Here is a 19,332-nt window from a genome sequence, read left to right as displayed (position 1 = left end):
AATATTACGTAAAAAAAAGGCACCATTTTCCAAGACCCGTAGCGTCTCCATTTTTTGTGATCTGGGGCCAGGTGAGGACTTATTTTTCGCACGACAAGCTGACCTTTTTATTGATACCATTTTGGGGTAGATCCGATGTTTTGATCGCCCGTTATTGCATTTTATTGCAATGTTGCAGCGACCAAAAAAAAGTAATTCTGGCTTTTAGAATTTTTTTCTCGTTACGTCATTTACCGGTCGGATTAATTCTTCTTTTATATTGATAGATCGGGCGATTCTGAAAGCGGCGATACCAAATATGTGGTTTTTTTTTTACGGTTTTATTTTGAATGGGGCGAAAGGGGGGTGGATTGAAACTTTTATACAGGTGCATCTCACAAAATTAGAATATCATCAATGACTTCTGTGTTTTCATTGGCTGTAAGTCATAATCATCAACATTAACAGAAATAAACCCTTGAAATAGATCACTGTTTGTAATCGCTCTATATAATATAGGAGTTTCACTTTTTGCATTGAAGAACTGAAATAAATTAACTTTTTGATGATATTCTAATTTGGTGAGATTCACCTGTATTTTTAAAAACATTTGTGTACACTTTTTGCATGCTTTAATAGTCCGCATAGGAGACTAGAAGCTGCAATTACCTGATTGCCTGTGTAGCAGATCTGCTCACTTGCTATGAGCGCCGACCACTGGGCGGTGCTCATTAAAATCTGGCAGTGACAATCACAGGTGTCTCCTGCAGACCCCGGGTTGTCATGCCGACCCATCGGCGACCCGCGATCATGTCACGGAGTCGGCGATGGGAGGGGTCTATGATGCACTTCCCGGAAGCACGAGTTATATTCTGTCAGAGATTGACAGTGACATTTAACTAGTTAACAGCCGCGGGTGGATAAGGATTCCACTCGCGGCTGTTGTGGGCACATGTCACCTGTACAGATCAGATGACATGTGCCCGTAAAGGTGCGGGCTCAAGACTGGAGCCCGCACCAAACTGGGGGTTATGACGTGTGTCGTACTATTACGCCCCACGTCAGAAAGTGGGTAAAATTAAGTTAGCATTGTTTGCTTTTTCTTCTATTCTCCAGCAAATAGTCATGGGAAAGATGAAATCGCTCCTTGAAAGTATAAATCTAGAAAGATCATTTGCTCGCCCAGTGTAACTCAAGTACAGCCAGGCTGAAAGACTATGGACTAAAAGGTTTACGGCGCTATCTTTTTTTCAGTATAAAAAAGGTCAGATAGCTTCTAAGTAAAAAAGAAAGCATGGTGAAATGTTGAATGCAAGAAAATTAAACCCAAGTGATGAGTATTAATGGTCATTAAGAAATACTAAACCAAGTACCTCATATCTGTGCCGATGTCTCTCTTCTATAAACTCCTGACCACCGTAAAGTTTTCCTAGAGAGAAGAAAAGAAAATATGAAATTATTAAAATTCGTCACAACCCTCCTTACATTTCAATGATGAATACCTGTATTTATTTTACATTCTTACGATTGATACTAGCATGACCAGAAATATAACAAAATCACTCAACAAACGGCCCAAAATATGTCCAGATATAAGCCAAATCACATACTCAAGATGGAATTCTGTGAGTGGAAGATGGTTCTCCTCTTTCCCAATCTCATGGTTCCACCCATCTGGCCTGGGTTGTGTTCAGGCATGTCAATGACCTGCAGAAGTGCAAGAGGAGTATTAAGAGGAGAGCAGTTTATCAAAGAACTAATACCGTGTAGCGTTACAAAGTAGCAGAATAGAGAGCAAGATGACAAAACAAGTTCTCCTTTAACGAGAATATGTCAGCAGGTTTTTTGCTATGTATTCTAACAATATGTCGTAGGGTAAAAGACCCCGATTCAAGCAATGTCTCACTTACTAGGCTGTGTGTTGTCGTTTCGATAAAATCAGTGTTTTAACAGCAGGAGATTATCCCCAAACCACCCTGACTTGTTTGCAGATCTCCTTGGTGTTAAAGGTGTTGTTTGCTTAGCGGTGCCTCTTAATGGTGTTGCAGCCTCTGTGGCCTTTCAGAAAAGATGTGTATATACTGACAGACCATGTGACACTTAGATTGCACACAGGTGGGCTTCCTTTCACTAAGCATGTAATTTATGAAGGTAAATTGCTTGCACCAGAAATTTTCAGGGCTTCATAGCAAAAGGGGTGAAAACATATATGCACATGCCAATTTTTAGCTATTTGATCCCATAAATTAATTTTTTTTATTTATTTTTTTCACCTCACTTCACTAACTTAGACTATTTAGTAATGATCCGTCACACACAAAATCGGATTACAAAAAAATTTAAACACAGGTTGTAATGTAACACAATAGGTAAAAAGCTAAGGGAGTGAATACTTTCGCAAGCCCCTATACACTAACAGTAGACCGGAATTACTTATGGCCACGACAAGGAAACAATTTGAAGCAATATAAAAATGTTGGCATTATAGTGATAATGTGCAGTGTCCTCCCACAGACTATCCAAAACTTGATCATCTATATAAAATTCAGGGAGTAGTTGTACACCTCAGCAAATTTTCTGCTGAAATGTTCATCCCCCAGAGGGACATCTGTATAGATGAATCTCTAATTCATTTAAAAGGGAGACTACAACTCCGACAATATCTGCCCTGTAAGAGGGCCAGGAATGGAATTAAACTGTACAAGATGTGCGAGAATATCTCAGGGTACCCCCCCTTCCCTAAGGATATATAGGGTGTATAAAGCTCCCTTCATACCTGGATTGTCCCCCTGAATGCCCCCATCCTGGGGGTGAGTGGGAAAATTGTGTGGGAATTGCTACTCCCACTGCTGGATCAGGGTTATCACCTCTATGCACTAGCATCCCATTCTTTAAAGGGAAGGTGCCGTGATTTTTATATTAATAAAAATTATTGATTATATTATTAATTCATGCACCAGTAAAACCAAAAGCATCATCATTACTGTAACTATGCCTCTAGATAATTCCTTTGAGGAGTGTAGTTTCCAAAAATGGAGTCACTTGTGGGAGGTTTCCATGTTTAGGCACATCGGGGGCTCTGGAAACACGACATGACACCAACAGACCATTGCATCAAAGTCTGCCCTCCAAAATGTCACTCCTTTCTTTTGGAGCCCTGCCATGTGTCCAAACAGTAGGCCCCCCCCCCCCCAAACCCATACTCGGGAGAAATTGCACAATACATTTTGGGGTTGATTTTCTCCTGTTACCCTTGTGAAGATAAAAAATTTGGGGCTAAAGTAACATTGGTTTGAACACTGAGGGGGTACAGTTTTTAAAACGGTGTCCCTTTTGGGTATTTTCTGTCACATAGTCCCCTCAAATGTGGTCCCTAAAAAATGGTTTTGTGAATTTTGTTGGAAAAATTAGAAATTGCTGATCAACTTTTAACCCTTCCAACTTCCTAACAAAAAAAAATTATGTTTGAAAAATGATGCAGATGGAAAGTAGACATACGGGAAATGTTATTGATTAATTATTTTGTGTGATTTTACTCAGGTTTTAGGGCATAAAAATTAAAAGTTTGAACATTTTACATTTTCTAAATTTTTCCCCAAAACTTCTGTTATTTTCACAAATAAGCGCAAAAAATATTGTCATAAATTTACCATTATCTCAGAATCAGTGGGATCTGTTGAAGCGTTCCAGAGTTATTACCTTAAAGTGACAGTGGTCAGAATTGTAAAAATTGGCTTGGTCATGAAGGTGAAAACAGGCTTCTGGGTGAAGGTTAACAGAGGCTATTCCCCAAATTACAGATTAAGAAAAGATTATTTATTAGCAAATTAATTTTTAACTATTTGCCCATTTTCAGACTTTTAGTCAGTGAGTGTATTAGAACTCGCTTCAGCTGTCCTCAGCTCAATAGTGATTACTCACTTCAACTCTCGCCAGTACACTCTGGGTAATTTACAGAACATGCTAAATCTCCATTGTCCACACATACAAATAGAGTAACAGAACTGGTCCAGATACAGGTCATCACTAGTAATGATAGATCATGTGTCCAATGTGTAGAATTTATATCTAAGAGAGGCCCCATGTGTATCATCGTATAATAGATCATACATTTAAGATCCTTGGGTTCGACATCAGTCACCCCCACCAATGTGCCATCGCCAGTGGGGGCATGTTTCCAGATACTACAGATTAGCTCCTATTTTCTTATAAAGGAGCTGGCCTGCAGTACATGGCAGCAGCCACTACACAGCAGTGGACATCTCCTTTATCTCAATTACATTATTTTAATGCCTGAAGTTATCTAAACAATTAACTAAAAATGGTATTAAAAAGGGAAAAAAAAATCAGCAAAATCCCTTTAAACTTATGTCTATGCAAGATAGTTGAAGCTATGACCACCATAAACATATTAGGAATAAAATGTCACAGAAATTTAGATCTGTAAAGGCATGATAAAAGAAGAACAATATAGATATGAGTATCAGACTTCATACTTACTACTGGATGACTGGTTTGGGGACAAAACTCTGTAGAATTGGCATCTGTTTATGAAAATATATGCATAATTACTGGAGAAAATGGTATCCGCAAAATTTTATTAATTCACACCAAAATAAAAACTTTACCTAGACAGTCAGTTACTGAATAATCAGCGTTTTAACTAAAGGAGGCAGCAGATCTGAAGACTGTCACTCTGGCTCTATTCCCCACCCAGCACAGCCCACCTCCTGCTTGACTGATGGCTTTTTTGTCTGAAATCACACAACCTAGACGCTGTCAGTCAAGTAGGAGGAAACACTGGGTGAGAAATAGAGCTGGAGTGATAGAGGTTTCAGATCTACAGTCTCATTAGCAAAGAGTTACATGTGCATATAAATAGTTTGGGGGTGAAATCTTGCCAACAGATTCCCTTTAAAGCTCTTCCCCATTAAAATGCCAACAATAGAAGTATTCTAAATGATTATGGCTCACATACAGTATATTACTTTGTGTTTGATAAAAGGTTTACCTTTCCATCCTAGTATTTCTCTGGCAAACTCCACAACAGCCAACTGCATCCCCAGACACACTCCTGCAAGTGGACATCATACCATGAAACCATAGATACAATAATTGGCTGGTAATTGCTGGTTGTCACCATGATCTCTCACCTAAAAATGGTTTCTTCTGTTTGCGTGCCCAAGATATTGCCTGGATTTTGCCCTCTGTTCCTCTAACACCAAATCCTCCAGGAACCAGTACACCGCTAAGAGAGAAACAAGATTAGATACAATAGATTTCATTGGTTAGTAGATTCTGTCCACTTTGCTGGGATCAACAAGCAGTCAAAAATCTAGAGTGGCATCTAATTAAAAAAACAACAAAAAAAACAAAAACCAAGATCTGACAGGCTACGTATAAAAGGTAAAAAGACTACTTATGTTAGAATTAATGGAAAGGGAGCACTGGGGATCACACCATTACTGTACATCACATAGTAACAAGACAATATGCACATGGAACATAATGCACTTGGCAGAACAAAAGGAAAAAGTACAATTTGTTTTCAAGGAAACTGGGCAAAGCAACCGAATACTTTCTTGTAGGAGGCAAAATAAATCTATCAATTTTACTTACTCTGAGCTGCAGAGTTTCTGCCAGGCTTCATGGTACCGCACAGGCTCCTGCTGTAGGGTGGTTGGCTCCAAATCAGCCGAGTCTATATACTGTGCACACCCACACGAAGAAGAAAGAGCAACAGGGTCACTGCACAGAAATAAGCTTGCATTGTGCTGGGAGTGGGTATTGAGTAAAACGGAGTTAAGCTATTTTTTTTAGAATGCATGAGGAGTTCAGGGAAGAAATGTCGCATAAGTGGAGAAAGGAGAAGAATTCTCTGATAAAATATATTACTAAGTTTTCTATATTCGCTTGTACTATAAATTAGTGCAAAGGTTTGTTGAAAGTACAGTTCCCTTTTAAGTGACCCTAAACACAAGACAGAACTTGCCAAAGCCAGAAGAATTAACCCTTTACGCAGATCAGCAGAGTGTATGAAGGCCAGTAAATAGCCTGCAGGTAGACAGAAGGGCCAAGACTAAAGCTGACGACAGTGAGAGGCTATCTGCTCAGACTGTACAAAAGCAAATGATTGAACATTAAAGGGAATCTGTCTGCAGGATGTCACTCCCAAAACTATTTATATATGCATCTATCTCTTTCAAAGACAAGTCCAGCAATAGATTTACATAGCTGTTCCTCTGTTACTGAGAAATCAGCGTTAGAATTGACAAGCAAATGAGGCTGTAGATGTTTAGCCTCTGTCACTCCAGCTCTATTCCCAGCACCACCGCTTCCTGTATGACTGACAGCCTCGATATCCAGGCACAGGAACCATCAGTCATGCAGGAGGCCGTGCTGAAAGGGGAACAGAGCTGGAGTGGCATAACGGACTGGTCATGTAAAGGTACTGATGGACTTTAGGGAGGCCAAATGCATATAATAGTTTGGTGTTTTTTCCAAATTATGGTAAATGCTACACAGAGGCAGCATTACTTTAAAAACATAGCTGTAACTACCAAGTTGAGTGACAGGCTGCAGGCATCACATGTGTTATACAGGCTGTAACTTCTGCAATGGATTCCCACAGGGACACTTAGAACTTAGGCCACGTTCACACATTCAGTATTTTACATCAATATGTGCAAGCCAAAACCAGGAGTGGGTGATAAATACAGAAGTGGTGACGTGTTTCTATTATACTTTTCCTCTGATTGTTCTTATAAGACAAAACCAGGAGTGGAACAGAGGTAAAAAACTCACCAAATACTAATAGTGTGAACGAGCACTAAGGGTATTATTTATTTGCTTAATATTCGGCTTCTGTACAGCATTTATGAGAAATTGAAAAACTTCTCTAACAGCATTGCACAGTGATGGTTTGTCTTCCCTTAGGAAACATGGAGAATATTCATGAAGTGGACTTAGACAAACTTAAAAGTATTCGCAAATCAATTTACTCATTTTAATGTATTGTTAGTGGTTCAAATGAAGTGTGCGCATGTAAGTCTGCAGGCAGGATGGTAAAGAGCAGGAGTGGATTATATTCATCCACATTACTGAGGGAAATGTTTCAGTAAGCCTTGCGTTTTATTCCTTGAAATCCGGGGTGCTTGTATGAATACGAGTCTAGTGGGCGATCCTATCCACTGCATGCGCAATCACACAGTGAAGACTGTCAAAGATAGCTGTCAATCCATGGTTAGGACTGCCCATTGGACTCATATGCAAACAAACACCAGGGATTTCCATGAATAAAATACAAATTAGGTAGGCCCCCACTAACGTGTGTGTATATATATTCCATGAATAAAATACAGATTAGGTAGGCCCCCCTTAACGTGTGTGGATATATATAAAAAAAAAAACACGTACGTGAAAAGACCGTAATGGTGTCAATGTTTTCCATCAGTGTGTCACCTGTGTTTTTCCGATATGGATAAATAAAGAAATAAATGTCAAAGCTGATCCTATAGTTTGCAATGTTAGACACGTATAGTGGTACGTGTTTATTACAGACCCATAGACTTGTACTGGCCCTTGTCATTCGTGCTGTCAGAAAAAAACATATCTCTGTGTGGATCACACGGACACGTGAAGATCACCCTAGGTTATAATGGGTACGTGTGGTATCCATGAAAACAATGGATGCCATACTTACAAGTGAAGGGGGCCTTATACTGAATCTTGTCTAACAAACCTATATATCACATTCTGCTGAGCTTCTCCTCTATACCATTCTCTCCACAGATTGGACTGCATGTAAGCAATGTGGATCATAGGTACCCCTGCGTGGGATATCTTAAGAACACATAGTTTTGAGACAACGCATTAAGTCCAGTTTACAAAGTCAAGATTAGGTTTCTTTGGAACTCTGTTTTATACTAGAAGCATAAATGTTCTCACTTGGGCAGGCAGAGACTTCCTGAAAGGGTCAAGTAGGATCACGTATAACCCCTAAAACAAGGAAGCAAAGCCTATGCATGTAAAACAGAAGATTTATGAATATTCTATACTGATCAAGGGAATATGGCAATGCTATATATTTGGCAAAAAACACTATCAGCTAAATCAGATCATATGTTCTTTTTGTGATTTACAGACTTGAGGTCTTTAGGCTGAAGGAATCAATACCAGCAAAGTGCTGCACAATGATGAGCATTTACCTTGATCTCCAAGCGATGGTTTATAGCTAGCGCAGAATGCTCCAGGGCTTTGATAACAGATGCATATGAATCAGAAAACTTTGTATATTTTCCAACCAGAGCAATGCTGCAGGACTCCAGTAGACGGTCATACCTGCATCAGGAGAATAGGTTAGTCCTTAACGCAGACAGAAGTTCGGCAGGAAGGCAATACGTTATATAAACTCCATTCTTGTATGCAAGGCTGAAAGATTGGAGTTTTCCTACAATTTTTCATCATCAACACAAAATAGGTTACTTGAACATCTAGGCACAAAATCACCTTCTGTTATTGCATCTATTCATTAAATAAAAGGCCAGAACAGTATAATTCCCAAAAGGTCAATAGTTTCTCAAAGCACTTTCCACAGCATTATCAGAAAATATAATACCGGACACAATGAAAAAAAGATCATCTTGATGATTACTGACGTGGGGCAAGTTCCCACAGGGAAAATTTGGTGCATCTTTTTTCTTCTGTGTATTTCCATGTGTGTTATTAAGTATATCATTACGGTTACAGCAAATTTTACACAATTAAAAAAAAAAAAATCTCTTGCACATTGTGTGTTTCTTTTTAAAACGCTGCCGAGGCTGACCGGCGGTGCCAATTGGAAATCTGAAACATGTCAATTTCTGTGGCAGTAAATATGCATTTTCTTTGGGGATTTTCCTCAGACTTGAATGAAATGAGGAAAATCCACACAAATAAAAAAACTCAAGTTCTTATTACAGGTCCAGGGCAGAAATGCAATGAAAAAGCATGTGATTCTCACATGACTTTCAGTAAAGTTTTACCAAAGCTGAATATCAGGAAGTATCCAAAACACATTAATTTATTCGGTATTGAGTATTAGTGTCACATGCAAAAATACCCACAGGTACACACCTTGTCATGCTACCAATGAGGTTATTAATGGTTCCCTGAGAAATGTTCTGCCATGCTGAATGCAATTAGGCACAGGAATCAAGATCCACTGCTGGCAGCTCTCTTTGCAATTGCCAACCAATGACATCCCAAATGTGCTCAATTGTAGACAAGTCAAGTCCGGAGACGCTGCAGGATGTAGTAGCACGTTAAAGGCCACACAGGCTTACGACAGTAAGCACAAGCAACATGAGTATAAAAAATCTCTCCCCCCCAAAAAAAAACAAGACTCCTGAGACATTTTGGAAAAACAGCTATACTACTGGTTCCACAGCTGATCCATTCTTTAGATGTCACATGCCAAACCAAAGGCGAAAAAACATTTTTACACAAACCGTCAAAAGGAATTTGTATGACACTGTGCTACGAGCAAGACCTCCAGCTACAAGTGTCCCATTTACCTCATACCACCACCGCCAAAGACTGTAAAAAAACGACCTGGGCAACACCATAGAGAGGCCTTCATGAGGGAACATCTACTTTTCGGGTTATGATGGGGGATGGCATAATACATGGTAGCCAGAACCTTCTAGTTTTCATTTCAGGAACACCAACCGAGTCCCAGGAGTTGTTTTTGAAAAAATGGCAACAACAGGCCACATGTTACTGTGAGCAGCCTGCATGTTCTAAACTTGTCATCATGGCCTCTTTATACTCATTTCCCATCAAGCACATCTGGGATGTCATTGGTTGACAATTGCAAAGGAAGCTGCCAACAGCAGATCTTGATGATTTGCTTGCCCAAGTATATTCAGCTTGGGAGAACATTCCTGAGACACCCATGCATGCCAAGGTGCTTAAGTATGTATTTCTGGGCATTGTGCAGATGTTTTATAAATCTAGATATTATAAAAATTTTATTTTTCATTTTTTCAACATGTGCAGATCATTAATATGTCTATCAGTTCTGTGATTTCCATAATTCCATGACTTTTCCTTCTTGGTGTTGCAATTTCAATGTTGAGAAGTGAATATTCCAAGAAGAAGAACTCACATTGTGAAGAAAAAAAAAACATGCGGAGAACGCATGAAATAATGGGTCAAATTACAAGGTAGCCACCAGCCCTCAATGCGCGCTTCACATAAAATCTGTATCTGGAACCCTGGGTCGAAGCAGTTAAGCAAAATGTGTGTCGTGCACTGAAGACTAGGTTACATAGGTTCTTTAGTAATTGTATTCACCGTTTCATGCTTGCTTTGCTGTGGGACACTTTACTCTTGAGGTATGGCATTAAGGCTATGTGCCCACGATGCGTTTTTTAAGCGTTTCTGCCGCGGCAAAAACGCTTAAAAAACGCTTGGTAGAAGGTCTGCCATGTTCCCCAATGATAATCCGCATGTGCTGTGCACATGCTGCGGAAATTTCCGCTGTGGATTATCATTGCGGAAAAAAACGCAGCACTACCAATTATTTTGCGGAAGCGTGGCGTTTTCGCCGCCATTGACTTGCATTAGATCGCATGGATTACGCATCACTGTATATGTAGATGTGCATTCCATGCATTCCAATGTGCGGCTGGTACCCGGGTGTGAAGGACAGGAGACTCTCCTCTGGACCCAGGTACCATAGTACCTGTAAAAAAAATAAAATAAAAAATATATGTTATATTTACCTTCTGGCGGCCCCCGCTGCGCCCGTCCTCCCTTGCTGGCAGATCGCGGTGGACTGGAGGACCTGCGCTGACATCATAGTTATGAGATGGGTCACGAGATGCTGACGTTAGCAGGTCCTTCAGTGTACCGTGACCTGCCGGCAGCCAGGACGGAGGGAAGCAAGACTGCGGGGGCCATCGGAAGGTAAGCATAGATTTATTTTTTTTTATTTTTAACCATTCTTTAAGGTCACAGTATATAAATCCATGCCGTTTGCATGGATTTATATAGTGGGACCAAGTTGACAAGCACTTTCCAAGTGATGCTAAAACCGCTTGGAAAGCGCTTGAAAACCCGCATGCGGAAATGCATGTGAAGAAAGCTTCACATCCGCTTGTCCCTGGCAGGAAAAACGCATGTACAATCCGCATGTACAATCCGCATGTACAATCCGCATGTACAATCCGCATGCACAATCCGCATGCACAATCCGCATGCACAATCCGCATGCACAATCCGCATGCACAATCCGCATGCGTTTTTTCTGCCAGGGAGGTGCAGAAACGCTCAGGAAAAATCCAGAGCTTTTCTGCATCGTGGGCACATAGCCTTAATGTGATTAATACATTCAATTTCATCTATTTATGGATTTTTACTGCATGTTACTTCCCAGGCCAGATAGTCTCCTTTTCTGGTTTTCCATTCGTGTGTAGTCTTTACTTTTTAATGTTTTATGATAGAGTATTTTTTGTCAAATGTATCAATAAAGACTAACATTTTTAATGATCCACAAGGGCAACAATATAACAATAGAATCCTAGAATGTTAGAGTTGGAAGGGACCTCCAGGGTCATCATGTCCAACCCCCCCTCTCAATGCAGGATTCACTTAACCATCTCAGACAGATGTCTGTCCAGCCTCTGTTTGAAGACGTCCATTGAAGGGGAACTCACCACCTCTCGTGGCAGCCTGTTCCACTCATTGATCACCCTAACTGTCAAAAAGTTTTTTTTTATAATATCTAATCTGTGTCTGCTCTTTTAGTTTCATTCCATTACTTCTCATGCTTCCATGTGCAGATGAGAATAAACATGATCCCTCTAGAATGTGACATCCCTTCAGATATTTGCAGATAGCTATTAAGCCTCCTTAAACCCTTTACGACCTTGGACATATGAGTACATCCAAGGTCACATCCCTGGCCTGCATGCATATACACACAGACCAAAAGTTTGGACACACCTCATTTAAATATTTTTCCGTATTTTCATGACTATGAAAATTGTACATTCACACTGAAGGCATCAAAACTATGAATTAACACATGTGGAATTATATACTTAACAAAGAAGGTGACTACCTCTTGAAGCTCATCAAGAGAATGCCAAGAGTGTGCAAAGCAGTCATCAAAGCAAAAGGTGGCTACTTTGAAGAACCTAGAATATAAGACATATTTTCAGTTGTTTCACACTTTTTTGTTAAGTATATAATTCCACATATGTTAATTCATAGTTTTGATGCCTTCAGTGTGAATGTACAATTTTCATAGTCATGAAAATACAGAAAAATCTTTAAATGAGAAGGTGTGTCCAAACTTTTAGTTTGTACTGTATATATGTACACACACACACACATACAGAATTGCCTGATTAATATATAAAAATGATGAATTTGATCGGTAAATGGCGTAGAGAAAAAAAAAAAGAAAAATCGCCAGAATTACGTTTTTTTGGTCGCCGAAACATTGCAATAAAATGCAATAACATGTGATCAAAAGATTGCACCTACCCCAAAATGTTAATAAAAACGTCAGCTCGGCGCACAAAAAATAAGCCCTCATCCACCCCCAGATTCCGAAAAATGGAGATGCTACGGGTCTTAGAAAATAGTGCCTTTTTCTTTTTGCAATGTGTGGAATTTTTTTCATCACTTAAATAAAAAAGTACCTATACATGTTTGGTATCTACGAGCTCGTAATGACCTGGAGAATGATAACCCATAACGGCAGGTCAGTTTTAGCATTTAGTTAACATGATAAAAAAAACAACCAAAAAACAATTGTGAAATTGCACTTTTTTTGCACTTTGAATGTCTTTCCCGTTTTCCAGTACACGATAGGGTAAAACCAATGGTGTCGTTCAAAAGTACAACTTGTCCTGCAAAACACAAGCCCTCACATGGCCATATAACTGAAAAATAAAAAAGTTATGGCTCTGGGAAGAAGGGGAGCAAAAACGGGAAAAACTAAGGTGGTAAAGGGGTTAATAGCTGTACATAAGCCACAGTACATAAGCTTCATACCTCAATATTTAGCTACAGACAAATCAATATTCCAGAAAAATTGATTACCTGTGAATTGCTAGAAAAGGTAATACAGCAAATGTAATGGAAGATGCCAGACTAACATTCTTTCAGATACCTTTGGGGACACTTTTAGGCCAAATTCACATCAGGTCTGAGGTGTACTAAAGGATTAAGTTATGAAGTAGTCTGTTATTAACTGCAGTCGTAGGCTGTGGCTTTTGGGCCCATGGCATCTTAATATGCATTTCTGCATTTTCATGTCATCTGTCATTTTACCTATCTGCCATTTCTTTCCACTTCAGAAGCATCTTGCGAGGCTGGCGTCCAATAGGAAGATCTAACCGTTTCCGAAAATATTCCACTACACCTTGTTCCTCCAGCAGCAATGGGACTCTGTATATAGAAGAGACATCATGCACGCAGATCACCTAGAAGATTCAGAGAGGAGTTAGAGATCTCATCTACACTGTAGAACAGAGAATGCCTAGAGATGGACTTCCATATGGTTAACAGATATTTATAATAGATAAGTCTTCTATTCTTCCAGAAATATCCACTATTACATTAGCTAAAAAAAAGCTATCATCTAACCAAAGAATAGATGATTGCTGGGGATCCTGCCACTGGGGCCCCTACGATCATTAGAATGGGGGTCCCAAGCCTTATTCCTTTTTTACCCTAAATGCAGACTGGACAGCTTTCCTTTTATTTTTTTGCGTTTTGATTGTTCCTCACCCTCTTCCTAGAGTTGTAACTTCTTACTCTTCTACTTGCATTGCTGTATGACGGCTTGTTTTATTGAGGGACATGTTGTAGTTCTGAATGACACCATTATTTTATGATCAATGTATTGTAAAAAAAAAAAAAATCCAGCTTCAGTAAAATTGCAAAAACATGGCCATGTTCACACATTCAGTATTCGATCAGTATGTGTAAGCCAAAACCAGGAGTGGGTGATAAATACAGAATTGGTGACATGTTTCTATTATACTTTTCCTCTGATTGTTCCTCACCTGGTTTTGGCTTACAAATACGGATGTAAAATACTGACCAAATACTGAATGTGTGAACATTGTTTAATGGTGATCAGTAAAAGACAATTTTACACCCTTTCAAAATGTGTTAAAACAACAACAACAGTGAAATACTTAACCCCTTTGCGCACTTTGCCTTACATGTAGCTCAGGGCCAGGGTGCAGGTGTATGTAGCAGACTCAGGAGCTGTTCCTGCTCTAAACAGGCCAGATATAGGCTGTAATACATAGCCGACAATGGCCCGTAACAGCACTGATCGCCGTTTGCCAAGAAAAGCAACAACATAATTGATATCGTCTCATCGAAGTTTGGCTTACCAAAATAAAGATTTTAAACATAAGCTGAATGTCGGATTAAAAAATAAAAATCTCATTGTAAAATCTCTCTCTCATATCCTTCATTGGGGGACACAGGAACCATGGGTTTATATGCTGCCACCTAGAGGTTGACACTGAGAATACATCTTAGACCACGTTTACACGTTCAGTATTTGGTCAGAATTTTACATCAGTATGTGTAAGCCAAAACCAGGAGTGGAACAATCAGAGGAAAAGTACAATAGAAACTCGTCACCACTTCTGTATTTATCACCCACTAATGTTTTTGGCTGACACATACTTATGCACAATAATGACCACGTCCTTGGGAAAAAAAAGCAGATTCCTCTCTGCCAGGCTACACCAGGGCAGCAGACGCCCATTCAGTTAGTGCAAAACGGTAGGAGCAAAACCAAGGGAGGGAGCGGTGTTCCCCAATGAAGGCTACAAGAAAGATTTTACGGTTAACACTAAAAATCTCTCGGACTAATCCATGGGACATCCTAAAGCTGTACCTGGGGTGGGAAATCTAATACCAGTACTGCAGAAAAAAAGAATAGCAATCCCTCAGGTTACTACCTCAGCAACTACCACTTGCACTTGCCCTTCTGGCAAGACTTGAATCACTAGACGCAAAAGGTAAGAGCTCCACAACGTTGTGGACAGAAATAGCAGCCCTATGGAATAGAAGAACAGACGCCTGGACGAGTAAAGCCCAGAAGGCTTCTAAGCCCCAGGGTGCCCTAGCTTAGCCCGACATTCCGCATTGGCTGATTGAAACCAGAAAACAATGGTAGCACTAAAGGCGGTCTGATCTCTACCAGAGCATGCCAGGATGACCTCCCAAGGCAACTGATCGTCCAAGCAAGGCTGTGAAAGACTGGTAGGGTTGCACAGCTCAGGGAGATGAGGGGAGAAGGAAAGCAACCTTCTGATTAAGGTGAAAGGTGGAGAACATGCCAAGTGGAAATGAGGGAGCTGAACACCAGACCACTCAGTCCCAGAGAAGGAGAGAGACAAGTGAGAGCCCACTTCGGAGCCTTGTCTGATGCAATAGATCCAATGCATTAACCCAGAAAGCCACAATGGAGAAATGTCTGATCGTCATAAAAAGAAGCTCAAGGAGGAGTTAATAGAGTGGCCTGCATTCACCCTGACATGGTGGGTAGTCCTAATCTATGGCCTACAAGTCAAGTTCTGCTGGACCAGGATAGCCAAGGCAGGAACCTGGACCTTGGAAGTCACCCCTGGCTCAAGACAGGTCTGCCCAAGGCTAAGACAAGTCTGTTACTCATACCCATGTCTGCCTCCAAAGAACACAAAGCAAAACTGCACAGCTGGGTGTCAGCTTCCCAGGTGTAGTCTGGTGGGGAGGAGTAGTCAGTTTTTCTTTTCCAAGATGTATTCTTAGTATCAGGTGGCAGCATATAAATCCATGGTTCCAGTGTCCCCCAATGAAGCGACCGAGAGATAAAAAGGTCAAGATGCCAGATTTGCACTTTCAGTCCCTGCAGTAATACTCAAAAAAAAGTCGGATCTTCCTTAACAGGCTACACCCACCTACTGAGTAAAGCTGTAGGAGTTGCAGAAAATAAAAATTACAGGAACAGAAATAAAAGGGTGGGTGCTGTGTCCACCAATGAAAGCTATGAAAGGGATTTTACGACAAGTCCAAAATATTTTCTTGCTGTCTTCATTGGTGAATACAGAAAATCATAGGACATCCCAAAGCAGTTGCCAGGGCAGGAAATACATAGGAATGTGTAAGGCAAATTACGCATGAGGTTTTCTGAACAGCTTTCACTTGAAACACATTTCTGCCCACATTTGCATCGATGGCCCGCCAAGGTGAAAGTGTGAACCTTGTAGACTCTTTAAGTGGCAAAGTCGATGTCTCATGGCAGGCAGTCTCGGAAGGCTTCAGTGTCCGAGTGGAATGAGCCTCGACCCCGACGGGGGGCACTTTGTTATTGGCTTAATTAAGCTTCCAGAATTACTGAGTAAAGATTTCTCAGCTGGATAAGAAGGAGAAGGCCAAACAGAATGTATAAGGCTCTCTTCGTTAAAGTGGAAGGAATAAACCACATTGGGAAAAGAAGGTACCAGATGCAAAACCATATTGTCCAGGTGAAGGACTAGAAAAGGAGAGCAAAGGAGGATAAAGCAGCAAATTCTGATACTCGCCTGATGGAAGTGATCGCAGTCAGGAATGCCACCTTCAAGGAAAGCCAGAGCAGGCAAATGCTGTGAATTGGTTCAAAAGTAAGACACTATAGTGCACTAAGCACCAAATTATGGTCACAGGGTTCCAAGAGAGGCTGATTTGATGTTTTGAAGCTAGAGCTTTCTGGAAAAAAATGTATAGGACCAAGACCTTGTTCTTGGGGGGAGTGGAGAGCCAAGTCAGACTCCGGACTGAACTGCAGGAATGCAAGAAGAGATGGTAGAGAGTTTCTCACCAGCAGAAGACAGCCTTCCAGGAATGATGGAAGATATGAGACGAAAATGCCTTGATCATGGGCTGCACAACCTGGTCAGAAAAACCTGAGGATTTTAGAACCATAGCTTCGACAGCCATGCAGTTAAATCGAGAGCCCGAGAATTCTGGTGCAAGAAAGGACCTTGGGAGAAAAGGTCTGGTCGATCCTGAAGTCTTCATGGAACACATGCCATGAGGTTGGCCACATCCGCATACCGTGATCTTCTGGGCCACGAGGAAGATAGAGGAATCCTTCTGATTTGATCTTCTTAAGCAACTTGGCTAGCAGAGGTAAAAGCAGGGAATATATAAGTGAGGGAAAACTGAGACCAAAGTATTGCCAGAGCGTCAGGGGCTCTGGACATCAACTGGGAACTTTGTGATTGCGCCTGGATGACATTAGATCAATATCTGGAATGCCCCACTGCAGGCGGATCTCTAAGATGTTTGTCTGGAGAGACTATTCTCCTGCGGTTAATTCTTTATGACTTAGTAAGTCTGCGGCTCACTTTTCTACTGGCATGTGGATAGCCGAGATTCTTTGTTCCACCCAATCGAGAATCTGCGATAACGCGGTCATTGCTTATCGACTCAAGAGTGCCTCATTGAGGGTTGATATAAGCCATGGCAGTGGAGAGGTCGGACTGGATTTTGATTGGGAGACTCTATAGCTGGTCCTGCCAATGTAGAAATGCCCAATGAACTGCTTTGTGTTATAGGATGTTGATGTGATTAAGGGCACTGTGATTCTTTCACTAACTTTACACAGTAAATTTCCAGAAGACTGCTTCCCAACTGAGAAGACTGGCCAATGGATTGGGAGGAAGGAAAAATCGAAAAGTTCCGAAGGGGTTAATGAATCCAGAATAGAGATATAGGGAGTGTGCCACCGGGTTTTTGCCACCTAATCTAGGAGCAACATAATGTAGAGACAGATACCCTGGTTGCAACAGTTTGTCACTTGCTTGGGTGTTTGCTGTAGTTTTGATAAAATCACGGTTTCATGAGCAGGAGATCATTAGAGGACTAGTGACCCTACTACCAGGTAACCAAGCATGTTCATGAGCTGTGTATAACCCTGCCCCCACCACTGATTGGCAGCTGTGTACACTGTATGACCATACCATCCACTGATTGACCGCTTTTGCCCATATACAGAGTTCAACATTCTGATAATGGCTAGTAGATAAAACAGTGATTTTTATCAAAATAACAGCAAATCAGCTCAGTATGTAAAGCACTGCTACAGGAATCAGGGTCTCTGCCCCTACATCATGCTGCTCTCTGATGAGATAGCAAAAACCTGATGACAGTCTCATTAAAAACACTGAAAATACTTCAACATAAATCACTGAAAATTTTGAGATAACTCTTCATTGAGATTGATGTCCGAATGAGGCCTGTGATTTTTCACACACACAAAATAACACGGACATGTGAATAGACCTATAGACTTACAGAAATGTGTTCTATAAACCATAGAGAGAATATATGTGACTCATGGACTTCTGAATGAGTAATAAACCTGGTCTGGAAAGGCAACGTAAAACAATTCCTGATCAAGTATTATAATCTTACCTGTTCAGGTTCAACATGACAAAACATTGAAATCTTCTCCTTTACAGAGGTGTCCAGAGGTGTGGTGCACCTACAAACAACCTAAAAAATACAATTGATTGAGGAATGGATTGGCCTAGACCACAAGGAACTCAAAAGTGAGGTGTTGCTGATGCAGGTATGTTTTAACTACTTACTAAATCTGGTGAGAGACCCAGTCCACGCAGCTCCCGTACGCTGTTCTGAGTGGGCTTGGTTTTCTGTTCACCAGTGGCACTTGGCTGCAAGTTTAAAAAACAAAACAACTAATTATTCATAGATATATACTAACTATACTTCTATATACACACATTGTTGTGGTCATGATATTCATGGAAGGGGTCAATGACGAACCATGTAAAATAGCCCTTTAAATACAGTGTTTAGTCAAACTGCTTGTATCTACAAATTCATATTTGATAAAGGAAACCACAAGGTGCTAAAGAAAAACAAAATTGGGCAGGAAAGAAATAAAAAAAATTCACAAATTTAAAACAATGCAAGGATATGATTAATAGCACCCTCTATTCAGTTTGAAATAAAAGAGCAAAATTAGACTAATCTGTGATTAATAATAAATTAGACTGTGTCTTTACAAGCAGCCCTGCTCCTTAACTGCTCACCCAGACGTCCACAAGTGACGCACGTACTCTGTGGTTTTCATGGATGGAACACATACCCACTAAAGTCTATGGAGCAAGTTACATGTCCTTGATTTTGGGGACCATGTGCATGGGGACATGTTTGTTTTTGATCCAAGTCATGAATAAAAAATTACCCAAAACAAATCTAACGGGTAATTCACAGATAGGACACAGGAAAATCACAGATAGCAAATTGATGCAGTCAGGATTAATATTGTATTGAAAGAAGCTT

The 19,332-nt window shown here is 40.5% G+C and overlaps 1 protein-coding gene across 2 annotated transcripts in view; it reads right to left on the bottom strand.

Annotated features, from left to right (window-relative positions):
• Positions 1–19,332, bottom strand: part of CTPS1 (CTP synthase 1) — a 78,979-nt gene that overhangs the window by 21,654 nt on the left and 37,993 nt on the right. For both annotated transcript variants that reach the window (XM_073666341.1, XM_073666345.1), the window contains exons 6-15: positions 18,615–18,698; positions 18,439–18,519; positions 13,306–13,457; positions 8,187–8,319; positions 5,599–5,687; positions 5,133–5,227; positions 4,991–5,053; positions 4,480–4,523; positions 1,590–1,686; positions 1,353–1,408 (exon numbers count right to left, since the gene is read on the bottom strand). In XM_073666341.1, the coding sequence (XP_073522442.1) occupies positions 1,353–1,408; positions 1,590–1,686; positions 4,480–4,523; positions 4,991–5,053; positions 5,133–5,227; positions 5,599–5,687; positions 8,187–8,319; positions 13,306–13,457; positions 18,439–18,519; positions 18,615–18,698 (894 nt within the window). The remainder of the gene's footprint in view (positions 1–1,352; positions 1,409–1,589; positions 1,687–4,479; positions 4,524–4,990; positions 5,054–5,132; positions 5,228–5,598; positions 5,688–8,186; positions 8,320–13,305; positions 13,458–18,438; positions 18,520–18,614; positions 18,699–19,332) is intronic.

The sequence above is a fragment of the Phyllobates terribilis genome, unplaced genomic scaffold (genome assembly GCF_046119375.1).
Source record: "Phyllobates terribilis strain yellow unplaced genomic scaffold, ASM4611937v1 Scaffold_2__4_contigs__length_985480577, whole genome shotgun sequence".
Taxonomy (NCBI): Eukaryota; Metazoa; Chordata; class Amphibia; order Anura; family Dendrobatidae; genus Phyllobates; species Phyllobates terribilis.
This window is presented reverse-complemented; position numbering and strand designations above follow the sequence as displayed.